This window comes from Salmo salar, chromosome ssa08 (genome assembly GCF_905237065.1).
Source record: "Salmo salar chromosome ssa08, Ssal_v3.1, whole genome shotgun sequence".
NCBI classification, from domain to species: domain Eukaryota; kingdom Metazoa; phylum Chordata; class Actinopteri; order Salmoniformes; family Salmonidae; genus Salmo; species Salmo salar.
The window spans coordinates 7,557,642-7,571,083 of NC_059449.1; the positions used below are offsets into that span (position 1 = coordinate 7,557,642).

The 13,442-nt window shown below is 40.4% G+C and overlaps 1 protein-coding gene across 2 annotated transcripts; it reads left to right on the forward strand.

Annotated features, from left to right (window-relative positions):
- Positions 1 to 1,437: 1,437 nt before the first annotated feature.
- Positions 1,438 to 10,961, forward strand: LOC106597479 (beta-1,4-galactosyltransferase 1). 2 transcript variants are annotated; one of them, XM_045722704.1, is made up of 6 exons: positions 1,438 to 2,028; positions 3,669 to 3,904; positions 9,033 to 9,220; positions 9,427 to 9,549; positions 9,921 to 10,025; positions 10,271 to 10,961. In XM_045722704.1, exons 1-6 carry the CDS (start codon positions 1,656 to 1,658, stop codon positions 10,398 to 10,400), a joined length of 1,155 nt encoding a protein of 384 aa, XP_045578660.1. In that variant the 5' UTR covers positions 1,438 to 1,655; the 3' UTR covers positions 10,401 to 10,961. The 2 variants fall into 2 exon arrangements, with proteins under 2 accessions (XP_045578660.1, XP_045578661.1); XM_045722705.1 differs by lacking the exons at positions 1,438 to 2,028; positions 3,669 to 3,904 and adding an exon at positions 7,334 to 8,318.
- Positions 10,962 to 13,442: the final 2,481 nt, after the last annotated feature.

Sequence of the window (13,442 nt, forward strand, 5' to 3'; positions counted from 1 at the left end):
ACTGCGTGGCCAAACACAACTCCAACACCATCATTAAGTTTGCTGACGATACAACAATGGTAGGCCTGATCACCAACAACGATGAGACAGCCTATAGGGAGGAGGTTAGAGACACCAGGACAACAACCTCTCTCTCAATGTGAGCAAGACAAAGGAGCTGATCATGGACTATAGGAAAAGGAGGGCCGAACAGGCTCCCATTAACATCGACGGGACTGAAGTGGAGCGGGTCGAGAGTTTTAAGTTCCTTGGTGTCCACATCACCAACAAACTATCATGGTCCAAACACACCAAGACAGTTGTGAAGAGAGCACAACAACACCTTTTCCCCTCAGGAAACTGAAAAGATTTGGCATGGGTCCCTAGATCCTCAAAACGTTCTACAGCTGCACCATCGACAACATCCTGACCGGTTGCATCACAGGCTGGTATGGCAACTGCTTGGCATCTGACCATAAGGCACTACAGAGGGTAGTGCGTACAGCCCAGTACATCACTGGGGCCAAGTTTCCTGACATCCAGGACATATATATTAGGCGGTGTCAGAGGAAGGCCCACAAAAATTGTCAAAGACTCCAGTCAACCAAGTTATAGACTGTTCTCTCTGCTACTGCACAGCAAGCAGTACCGGAGCGCCAAGTCTAGGACCAAAAGGCTCCTTAACAGCTTCTACCCACAAGCCATAATACTGCTGAACAACAAATCAAATAGCCACTCAGACTATTTACATGACCCCCCCTTTGTTTTTACACTGCTGCTACTCGCTGTTAATCTATGCATAGTCACTTTACAAATTACCTCGACTAACCTGTACCCCACACATTGACTCGGTACCCATAGCCTCATTATTGTTATGTACATTTCTTGTGTTACTTTTTGATTGATTAGATGTTTTTTTTAACTTTAGTTTATTTAGTAAATATTTTATTAACTCTATTTCTTCAACTGCGTTGTTGGTTTAAGGGCTTGTAAGTAAACGTTCCATGATAAGGTCTACACATTTTATTTTATTTGATATATAAACCCTTCTCATAAAACATTATCAAGGTTTACACATAAAGTAGTGTATACGTCGCTTATGCTGGTATTGAATTTAAAGTTTTATTAAATCCAATTATTTTCAAATGTAGGCCGATAGCGTCAGAGAACAATTAGAATAGCCCTATAGGCTAAAACGTTTTCTAAGGAAAAAAATAGCCTACCTCACAGGGATCTATCTGGTCGTTCTCCTGGAGTAAATTCAAATTCAAACATATCCCAGCCTAGGGACTTGCAAATTAATAAAGACTACTAGGCAAGTACTACATAATGACTATGTTTTGGGCATTTTATTGAATAGTTTGCTAGTGCAGTTGCCTAGTAGGCTATGATTTCCTCGTTGTGGCTTTTATTATAGAGGAAGCCACAGGTCCATTGAATGTCATGTTACTGCCAAAAAGTGTAGTACACAAAGTTCATTCACTCTCGGGAGCCTACGACAACTGATGGTCACAGCCACACAGTAGAGGAGAAAAATGATCTTACCTTGTCTTTTTGCTTGAAACTATACTGTTTTGTGCCAAAAAATAGAGTATTTTTAAATTGCTTTTTCAATACGGTCGGTGGGTAAACGGATATGTATTTGTCACTACAGTTCGGCATATGACAGCCGCATTATGCTCGACTCATCTCTCAACTTTAGGCTGCGGAAGAGAGGCTGCACCGTGGTTGTAGTTTTAGGTGTTATTAACCTCTTAGTGGCTTTATTTTATTTAATGGGTTACTCGAATGGGTTGTCAGCAAACAAACAAATAAAGACACAGACGCGAAATGAAACAGCTTTAATTACCGTGACACTTCAAGATAATGGACAACACGACCTTAATAACAGAGTTGTAATATTGCGAACTCCGAAGTTTCAGGATATACATTTACCCAATGCAACTACTACAACTACTACTACTACTACTACAACTACTACTACTACTACTACTACTACTACTTTGTGGAATAAGTTTGAAAAATGTTCTGATACGTCTCCACATCTGGGTAAGTAGGCTATGATTTGATCAATTAATTTTAATTCAAGGGCTGGTATTTAATCAAACATGCACAGCAGAAACATGGCATTATATTGCATTATACATGTAATTGTTATAAACATGTAAAAGGACTCTTTATAACACATTAGCAGGCTATTTCCATGCTGATTTTTTCTCCAATTCCTCTGTCATGCACATATGGACTGTATTTGTTTCCCCTAATCAAGCATGGAACCTGAATCCAGATAGTTTGGCCTCCCAAGGAAATACATTAAAACTTTTGATATTTAATCGAACTGTTTGGCCAAAAATAACAAGGAAATGAGCATGCTGCATATCCTTGAAATATATATAATTATCAGCCATAACATTCATGGGATCATTCTCTGGGATCTTCTCCAAACATACACTGAGTACACCAAACATTAGGAACACCTTCCTAATATTGAGTTGCAACCCCTTCGCCCCATTTGCCCTCAGAACAGCCTCAATTCGTCAGGGCATTGACTCTACAAGGTGTCTGACTCCAATGGCTGGATTTCCTCTGGGTGACAGGAAACTGTTGAGCATGAAAATCCCAGCAGTGTTGCAGTTCTTGCGCCTGGCACCTACTACCATACCCCGTTCGACACTAAAAAAATGTTGTCATGTCCATTCACCCTCTGAATGGCACACATACACAATCCATGTCTCAGTTGTCTCAAGGCTTTAACCTGTCTCCTCCCTTTCACATAAGTGACATCGATAAGGGATCATAGCTTTCACCTGGATTCACCTTTTCAGTCTATGTCATGGAAAGAGCAGGTGTTCTTAATGTTTTGTAGCCTGGCACAGTTGCATCAAACATTGTATTATGTAATTATAAATATATGATATAGTTGTGTATCTCATATTAGGCCTATATTTCCTGGCTTTAACTATAAGTCAATATGAGGAAAGATCTTTCGATTTATTTCATGTTTAAGCTGAGCTGCATTGTGAAGTTTGCTCTCTGTTGCTGAAAATAACTATATGTTCTGTGTTCAGCTCAATCATGGCTCGGGGCAAATACTTTCAGCAGCATAGACCATACTTTTTGGGGGGGACGAGATAACACATATTTCCTCTTAACCCCTGAACTGCCTGTTGCAAAGAGACAAGCATGAGATATCCGTTAAGTCAGCACCATTTCCTGTGGTTCTGGTTGTATCTGTGTGTCAAATCAAATTTTATTGGATCACGTACACATGGTTAGCAGATGTTATTTCAGAGGGGTTGGGTTAAATGCAGAAGACACATTTCAGTTGAAGGGATTCAGTTGTACAACTGACTAGGTATCCCCCTTTCCCTTTATTGCAAGTGTAGCGAAATGCTTGTGTGTAGTGAAATACTTGTGATATCAATAAGGGATGCAATAAGGGATGCGTCCGTGTGTGTGTGCGTGTGTGTGTGCATGCGTGCACCTGTGTTTGTGAGTGTGCATGCATGCGCGTGTGTGTGTGTGCTCTATTTTTTTTACATGAGGTCAAAGGCTGAAAACTTTGAACAAAGAGAGAGCGAGATGGAGGCGTGAAGGCAGAAAGTGAAAAGGAAGTGAATGTGGTTAAGGAACAGGAAGAGGTGTGTGAGAGTTTATGACCCAAGAGATCTGTTTCTCCTGACCTGCAGTTGGGCCTCTCAGGGTGGAGTTCTCTACGCCTGTCAGCTTGGACACAGTGAGGAAGGAGAACCCAGGTCTGCAGGAAGGAGGTCGCTACAAACCACATGACTGCGTCGCCCTCCAGAAGGTTGCTCTAATCATCCCCTTCCGCCATCGTGAAGAGCACCTCAAGTTCTGGCTCCACTACCTCCATCCCATCCTTCAGCGCCAACAGCTGGACTATGGTGTCTATGTCATCAATCAGGTAAAGCCAGAGAAACCAGTCTAATCTCTATGCATGACTGGTTTCATCTATTCACTGAACTAGCCTTTCAGAGTCTGTCTGAACAAAGAAGACTACTCAGTTGTCATAAATTTGTTTATTCATGCCTAGAGTTTTCCACACAAGTAACCTCCCACCCTTCATTATAGATAACAGGAAGAATGTTAACCTCTCTGGTATCAGTGGGACACTAGCGTCCCACCTCGACAACAGCCAGTGAAATTGCAGGGCGCCAAATTCAAACAACAGAAATCCCATAATTAAAATTCCTCAAACATACAAGTATTATACACCATTTTAAAGATACACTTCTTGTTAATCCAACCACAGTGTCCGATTTCAAAAAGGCTTTACGGCGAAAGCACACCATGCGATTATGTTAGGACAGCGCCTAGCCACAAAACACCATACAGACATTTTCCAGCCAAGGAGAGGACTCACAAAAGTCAGAAATAGCGATTAAATGAATTACTATCCTTTGATGATCTTCATCTGGTGGCACTCCCAGGACTCCATGTTACACAATAAATGTTCATTTTGTTCGATAATGTCCCTCTTCATGTCCAAAAACCTCAGATTTAATTGGCGCGTTAAGTTCAGTAATCCAAAGGCACAAAGCACGCTCTCAACATCCAGACGAAAAGTCAAAATAGTACAATAAAAGTTCGTAGAAACATGTCAAACGATGTTTAAAATCATTCCTCAGGTTGTTTTTGTCATAAATAATCAATAATATTTCAACCGGACAAAAGCTTCGTCAATAGAAAAGGAAAAACAAGAAAGGCGCGCTCCCAATCACGCGCTGGACTCATGTCTGGAAATTTCCACTGTCCACTCATTGAAAGTGCTGCATCTCCCTCATTTTTCAGAGTAAAAGCCTGAAACAATGCCTAAAGACTGGCCATATGTAGACGAAGCCATAGAGATAGTGAACTGGGTCCTAAGTCTTTGTATGGTGGATAGGCTTTCAATGGAAAAACAGCCTTTCAAAATAATAGTATTTCCTGGATGGATTTTCCTCAGGTTTTCGACTGCCATATCAGTTCTGTTATACTTACAGACATTATGTTAACAGTTTTGGAAACTTTGGAGTGTTTTCTATCCGAATCTACTAACTACATGCATATCCTAGCTTCTGGGCCTGAGTAGCAGGCAGTTTAATTTGGGCACGCTTTTCATCCAAAATTCCGAATGCTGCCCCCTACCCTAGTGAAGTGTGTCGCAACATCCCCCCCCTCACAGTTACAAATCATTACTCAGGGTCTTTAAACCGACGCTGAATCTCAATAGCCTATCCTTGATTCCTTGTGTCCTCTCCTGCAGTCCTTCACCCTCGCTTCCTACAGAAAATGTAAGAGGGACGAAAGAAGAGGAAAAGTAAATGTACGGAACTACGAAATGATAGATTTGTAAGAAGTGCGACATTTGTGAGAAACTAAGAGAGCTCTGAGAGAGACACTGAGAGAGACACTGAAACAGGAGATAGACAGACATCCAGCTCCAGCCCCCCAGCTCTCCAGCCCCAGCGCCCTTCCACACAAGCCCAGGCCTGTTCTTTAAACACAGACATGGTTCAGCTGTGAGTTGAAGTTTATACTCACTATCTATAAACCACCAGCTGTCCTGCTGTGTTTCTCACAAATAATCAGAGGGCACAGCCAAGTCACCGTGATGAACAAATGGAAGCCTTCGGTTTGCAAAACGGTTTGCAACATGGAGTGTCTCAATCAAATAACCATGATCCCTGATGTGATGTCATCAAGTATGAGTTTATTCTAATGTATTGTTTTAAAGGACAACATGTCTTACTGTAGGTAGGATAAGAGGAACTAAACATGGTTGACAGACAGCCTCTATTTCCTGATTGTGTGGTAACTCAGGTCCATGTATTGCTGTTGGATGGTTTCTCCCGTGGGCAAATGTTTGTTGGTTTAAGTCAACAGATTTAGTCATTGTTAAAGGATTTCAGACACAGCACCTTGCTGTCTTTGTGTCTTTGTGAACAGGTTATTGTCTTGTAAACCAATTAGAAATCAGATATGGCAGTATGAGCGCCAATCCTACACTACTGGAAGAGAAAAGAGTCAATGGCACGCTATAGAGCGGCAAAGCTGTTTGACTGCATACCGCTGACAGCTTCTCTCTTTCTTTTTATTCTTCTCTTTCCTCCATACCTTTCCTCCTTTCCACCACATCCATCACCTCAATGAACTCTCTGCCTTTCCTAACTTGTAATGATAAAGAGACAGAGGACTGCTTATTTTTTCTCCCATAGATAAAAACAAATAAATAAATGTTACATTAAAGGGGCAATCCACAGTTGAAGCAATAACAAAGCGGACTCCCTGCCTCTGTTTTAGTAAAAAAAAAGGCCTGGAGAAATGTAATTACTTTTAAATTCGTAGATGGAGCTATTGATGCAAAGACTGATCATCCAAGACATCAACATTATAGTTTTAAGCATATTTTCAGGCTATGCATTTACAATGTTTACAAACATTGGAGTAAAACCAGCTTATATTTTGGGTTCTGATGGGGTATGAAAGTTGAACTAAGCTCAAAGGCATTTATACGTTATATTCTTCAAGAATCAATCTATCGTTAATTTATAAGTACAAAATTGGATGTAGCAACTGCAGATTGCCCTTTTAAAGCATGAAAATGGTCAGGTATAGTAGCCTTCAGGATATAGCAGGTATCTCTAATTATGAAGATTAAACAAAGGCAACTGATTAAAGCAATTGTAGATGAGAGGGCATGCTTTTTTAGCACGGCTGTGCTGCGATCACAGGTACGAGGCGGATCCGAGTGCCGTAGATCAGCGCAGTCGTGATAAATAAGTCGTTTAGCACAACCTCGAGTCAACAATTGCTTTTCTACAACGGGTTACCAATTAGATAAAACACTTGATTTTGATATGTATTCATAGGCTACTATTTCATCCCTCAATGAAAATATAGGCCTAGTCCTGACACAAATCTTGGTTGCTAGCCAAGCCGGCTGGTCGTTCATTCTATCCGTTTAGGTTGCCAGAGCCGTGACCCAGTCGTGAAGTCTTTTTGTTCCATATCAATGATTTTCCCTGACATAGAACATTTGCTCTCCTGTCAGGACCCTGTTCAGAGGTGCTAGCCAACTACACAGCAACACAGTCACTTCAAACGGAAGCAGGAAAGACCGCAAACTAGCTGCATTTCATTTTGTTTGATTCATGATTTTGACGGGCTGAGAAAATATTTTGTCTCGTTTGTCTCGTCCTGACACGATAATCCTCGTTGGGACAGTGGAGATAGAATTTAAACAAATGTCAGAGAGAAAGACGGCAACGTTTGTACAAACCCCCGTTGTTGCAATCCAAATGTAATGCCTCGATCAGACCGACATCGTCATTGCGTTTTGGCACACCAGAAGTACATTCATTTCCAATGGAACGCTGCGTTTGCCTCGCGCTCTGTGTTCTGTGTTGTGCATACGTTGGATTTATCCAACGTATGCATCAACTTGTATGCATAGACTTGACAGAAATAGTAGCAAAAGGGGAATGTTGAACTTTTATTGCACACATATAGAGTAACAATTTTGGATTACATAATGGGAAAAGTTTGACTACAGAATATATTACACAGCATTGATGTAAATCGCTGTCGGTCTGATTGAGGCGTTACGCTAGAAGCACGGGAGATAATGTCTAAATGCTTTTTATAGTGGAAATCAAGTTAATGAATGGCCTGTCTGGGCTGATGGTACAGTGGATGCGCAGTGATTTCTCTGATGGAACAGAAAGCAAGATGCCAATTTTTGTATTATAGGCTTACCCGTGCTAAACTGATCATTTAGTATGGCTTAGACCGCGTCTCAACCAATCACAAAGCTTGTTTTGACCAACCTGTTGCTCAGAATTGTAACTTTAGATTTATTTTGTTTAAATAATCAAATTCAATATTATTTCATTTTTGTGGTGTATTTGGATGACAGAATCATCACTTCGGCCCTAACTGTCAGCTGATGACTACCACACATTGATAGTGAACAGTAGCCTACTCCTATGAAGATGACATTAACAGTGTAGAGGAAATAACTGTGTCCTTACATGACTTCTACAGGTTCTTCCTGTTCTTTTCTGACATTTCTTAAGGGGAAGTCCCTTGCTTTTTCTATTTAGTGTATTGCATGATGGTTGTGCAAATATTGTTTACTTTCCTCATATGAGATAAGGACAAAACCTGTCTGGGGCTCCTAGGATCCGGTTTCGCAGACACACATTAAGCATAGTCCGAGACTACATTTATTTTTAGACCAGGACTAGGCTTAATCTGTGTCCAAGAAGAGGGCCCCTAGTGACTGTCTTTTAGAAGGTGGTGCGTTGACCTGAAGTAATCTGTAAAAGAAAAAAGTAGTGAGTGCGGACCTTCCTTTTTTTCTAGTACTTTGCTCATATGCTAATGACAATGTGAAGTTAGCTGGCTGTTGGGAAAGAGAACTGGCTTGAATGTGCGTTGCAGCTCAGTAGATCTTCAGGCTGTCAGTGACTTAGAAAACTGGTCTGCTTGCTTTTTTTATTTATTTAACTAGGGAAGTCGGTTAAGAACACATTCTTATTTACAACGATGGCCTAACCCGGCCTAACCCTAAACCGGACGATGCTGGGACAATTGCACACTGCCCTATGGGACTCCCAATCACAGCCAGTTGTGATACAGCCTGGAATCAAACCAGGGTCTGTAGTGACACCTTTAGCACTGAGATGCAGTGCCTTAGACAGCTGCGCCACTCGGGAGCCCCTTCTCAGTAAATCTTTAAATAGTTTACCCAACAATGGAAGATCTGTGACAGCTAAGAAGAAAAAAAAAACGTTCTATGCCTGTGATGTGGTTGTCCCACCTAGATAACTGTAGTCGCTCTGGATAAGAGCGGCTGCTAAATGACTCAAATGTAAAATGTAAGAGTAAACCAACTTGAAATCAATTTGCATATACTGGAACTTTTTTCAAATACCATTTTTGATGAATTAAACCTTTTCTAAGGACAAACTTTATTCAACTATAAGTGAATATTTGGCAAATAATTTAGCGTACCGATGTTTTGAAAATTACTGTCATTTCTTCATTAGGATGGAGACAACACATTCAACAGGGCCAAGCTGATGAACATTGGCTATGCTGAGGCCCTGAAAGAGTATGACTACGACTGCTTTGTGTTCAGTGACGTGGACATCATCCCCATGGATGACCACAACACCTACAAATGCTTCAGCCAGCCCAGACACCTGTCTGTCTCCATGGACAAGTTTGGCTTCAAGTACGGCACAAAACTCAACCGACAACTTCTTTCTAATGCATCATCATCATTTTGTTTAATTGGGACTCTTCCTCAATTCATACTATGAGTACATAGCTAGAAGAGTTGTAAACAAGTATATCTACTTATGCTTAGCCTACCCTTTTCATTACTTGGCTCTTTGTATGGGCCAGATTAGAAATATTTTGTCTTTGTCTCATTCATAGGTTGCCCTATAACCAGTACTTTGGTGGTGTCTCAGCGTTAAGTAAGGAGCAGTTCCTTAAAATCAACGGCTTTCCCAACAACTACTGGGGCTGGGGTGGTGAAGATGATGACATTTTCAACAGGCAAGACAGTGCATTCCAACCCAAACAGACTTTTAAAGCATTACAGATGAGCCTATATTAAAGTCAGACTTGGCAAGGGGACATCATCACTTTCTAATGTTACCGATGCATTGTATAATGTTCATGCAAAACACAATATATCCACCAGGGTGTTAGGGTCAGTCAATTCATGAACTAAACTGAAATTGCAGGTTTTTTTTCCCCAAAAAATTTATAAACTGAAAAGGAGAAGCTATTTCCTAAAAAAATGGTCACATTTTTTACTTAAATCACTTCCTGAATTGAATTACAATTGACCCCAACACTAAATTCCACAGTATTTCCAACGTGTATGCAAAGTCCATTATAATAATAAACTCTGATTTCCACAGGGTGAGCTCCAGAGGAATGTCCATCTCTCGTCCAGATGGCGAGGTCGGGAAATGCCGGATGATCCGTCACGAGAGAGACAAACTGAACAACCCAAATCCTCAGAGGTAAAGCTTTAGATTAGAACAACCACATTCAACATGTTCCCCACAATGTTGTATCTTTAAAAAAGATCATTTAGATTTTAAGGGGAAAGTTTTTATTTCTTTATGATAGCATCAGCATTGTTACTCAGCCATCACAGCCAAGAAAATATTGGCTATTGTATGGCCCCAGAATTGACATATCAGTGCATCCCAAATATCTTCATATGAGGATAGTAGACTGATAAGTCGTTTCCTTTGCATCGCAGGTTTGACAGAATACAACGCACGAGACTGACGATAAATACCGATGGGATCAGCTCTCTCAAGTACGAAGTCGTCAAAGTGGAAAAGGATGCTCTGTTCACGAAAATCACTGTAGATGTGGGGAAAACTTAGTGAAAGTTGATGAATGTTAGTAGTTGTTTTGCACATCACTTATCACAAGGTGGTGGGCAGAGAAAGCACAGCGGAACCATGGAATGCAGTACCGAGAATGCTCTGAATTCTCCGGAACACGTGTATTTATTGTGGAAACCAATGGATAGCACTTGGATAAATAAGATGGCACAACAAGACCTCATAAATATCAGAGTGGATCAAAATGTTTGATCAACATGTTTGACTTTTAATGGCAGTACAAAAGGGAAGGCGTGTGGGACGAGGAAGTTATTTTGTATATCATTTGTAATGAGTTGTCTTTGTGTAATTCTGTAAGGGAGAACTACTTGGTTTAAATGTGTATATAAGTTCTATGACTATGCATATAGTTAATGCGTATTTTATATATGGTTTCTTCTTCCATTTTCGGCTAAGATATTTGAGATGATTATGGTTTAATATATTTTTTGTGGAAATGTTTCCCATGTTTGAAACTGTGTGAAAGGTCTTAATCACAATCTAAAAGCAACTATTGGTTTGGTTACTTATATATGTTTCTAAAAACACCAGTTGATAACACACTTGTTTTTTGTGATTCTGTACATTCACTACTACATTCACTACATGATCACTTCCATGCTTCTTTACATTCAAAACCTGTTCAATACCCGTGACATGATCACTTCCATGCTTCTTTACATTCAAAACCTGTTCACTACCTGTGACATGATCCCTTCCATGCTTCTTTACATTCAAACCCTATTCAGTACCTGTATGAATGATCCCTTCCATGCTTCTCTACATTCAAACCCTATTCAGTACCTGTATGAATGATCACTTACATGCTTCTTTACATTCAAACCCTATTCAGTACCTGTTACATGAATGATCACTTCCTTGTTTCTGCAGCATACAAATCAGTCGGGAACAAACATACGACTTACCATCACTATGCTGTAGTATGTATGTATGGTCAGTCTCAGTCTGTATGGTCAGTCTTTCCCCCGTCACCTCACAAATTGGAACTTGACCATATAACTGGTTGTGATAAAAGTCTAGGTGTGATAAAAGTAGGTCTTGTAAGACTTGTTCAGTTGATTGTGATGTCAAGAAAGCAGAGCAGTGCGTTATCACAGATTGACCTCTCACCGACAGTTTCAGGTTGGATATTCGACGGATATTCACCTGTAGTTTTCCTTACGTCCACCAACAGCAGTTAGGGACCTTCAACATACTGACAAATCACATTTTTCAACTTTAACCATTACTCCTAAAACTTTCAAAATGGGTTGTAGCTAACCCGATGGCATAGACACACATTGCACACACTTTTTTTTGTTGATTTACATCTCACACTATTTTAAATGATTTATTTACATTTTTGAATTTCAATAGCTCATTGGTCATATGACCTACTGACTTCAAACAAGGTTCAGAATGTCCACTGATTACCCTTCTATATTGCACACCCTTTAGTTTGTCCATTTTCATCTCACAAGATTTTACAGGAATTTTTCCAAATTTCAAATTTCAATAGCTCCTTGGTCATGTGACCTACTGACTTCAAACAAGGTTCAGAATGTCCACTGACCACCCTTCTATATTGCACACGCTTGTTTGTGTACTGTAAAATCACATGGTGTAACGTACATTTGTAATAGTTTTACATTTCAATAGCTTGGTCATGTTAGTTACACACCTAAGAAGCGTGAGGTGGATATACACCCATATTGCATAACCTCTAGTCATGTCTCTTCTATATTGTTGTACATTAATATTAGTTTGACAATTAGGGGGTTCAGTCCAGTGTTGTGTTTACCCTTTTCTTTAATATTTATCTATCTATAATAATTGGTAGTTCTAAGTACCTATTTTCCCTGTTTTGTATTTTGCTACAGTATTTAACAGCGGTACACAATAGGAGAGAGACAGATAACATCTCCTTTCATTGTTAATATCAACCATAAAGGAAAAGGGCAAAGTACGAGAGTCATGTGTGGAGGTCTAGCCCGGGGATGGTAATAGAGGGGAGGTAGGTGAGGCGACGTTGGCTCCCTCTGCTGGGAACACGGGAGCTGGGCACCCCGACACGGACAGCTCTAAGTGGGGATAGTTAGAGGAAAGTGCCAACCAGCCGTGGAGGCCAAATAAAAGGATCACGGTGGCAACACCGCGAGAGGGAACGGGGGAGAGACCGACACCAAGCCACAGTCGAGAAGTAGGACCGAGCCTAACCCAAGTAATTTTCTTTGTGAAGTTTTTTTTGCGGACTAAAACCTCCCTGTCTCTGTGTCAATCTCTGCAAGCTCAACCCAACACCCCACGGTTTACCACGCATGTTATTAATTGTCCAAAGCAGGGATGGAGAGTGAGCTAGTAAGGTAGGCTGCAGTGGGTTTGCTGGTCAATACATATACTGAACATGTAACCAAACAAGGTTCAGAATGTCCACTCAGTGGGCCTACACATTGCACACCCTTTAGTTTGTCCATTTTCATCTCGCATGTTTTTACAGGAAATGTTCTAAATTAAAAATGTCAATAGCTCCTTTGTCATGTGACCTACTGACTTCAAAGAAGGTTCAGAATGTCCACTGACCACCCTTCTATATTGCAAACCCTTTAGTTTGTCCATTTTCATCTCACAGGATTTTGGTCACATGACCAAGGAGCTATTGAAATTTTAAATGTTGAGAAATTCATGTAAAAACTTGTGAGATGAAAATGGACAAACTAAAGGGTGTGCAATGTGATCCACAATATAGCATAGGATGTAAAGCCATAACACATACATTGTTTCAGCAGCAGACTATGTCAAGCTGCACTGAAGTCTAACAAAACAGTTTTGGTCATGTGACCAAATTTTTTTTTTTGTATTTCAAGTTTACCTTTCAATTGCATCACGTAGGTAGGTAATAGCAGAGAGGAAGAGAGAAGCCCAACTCAACAGAAATCTCCCTCCAGCAGGTGTTTTTGTTTGTGTTTGCCCACCAAGCAAGGGGTTTTGTATGGAGGTCAATGAGTGTCATATTCAGTCAATAAAAAAAACATATGGCTTATT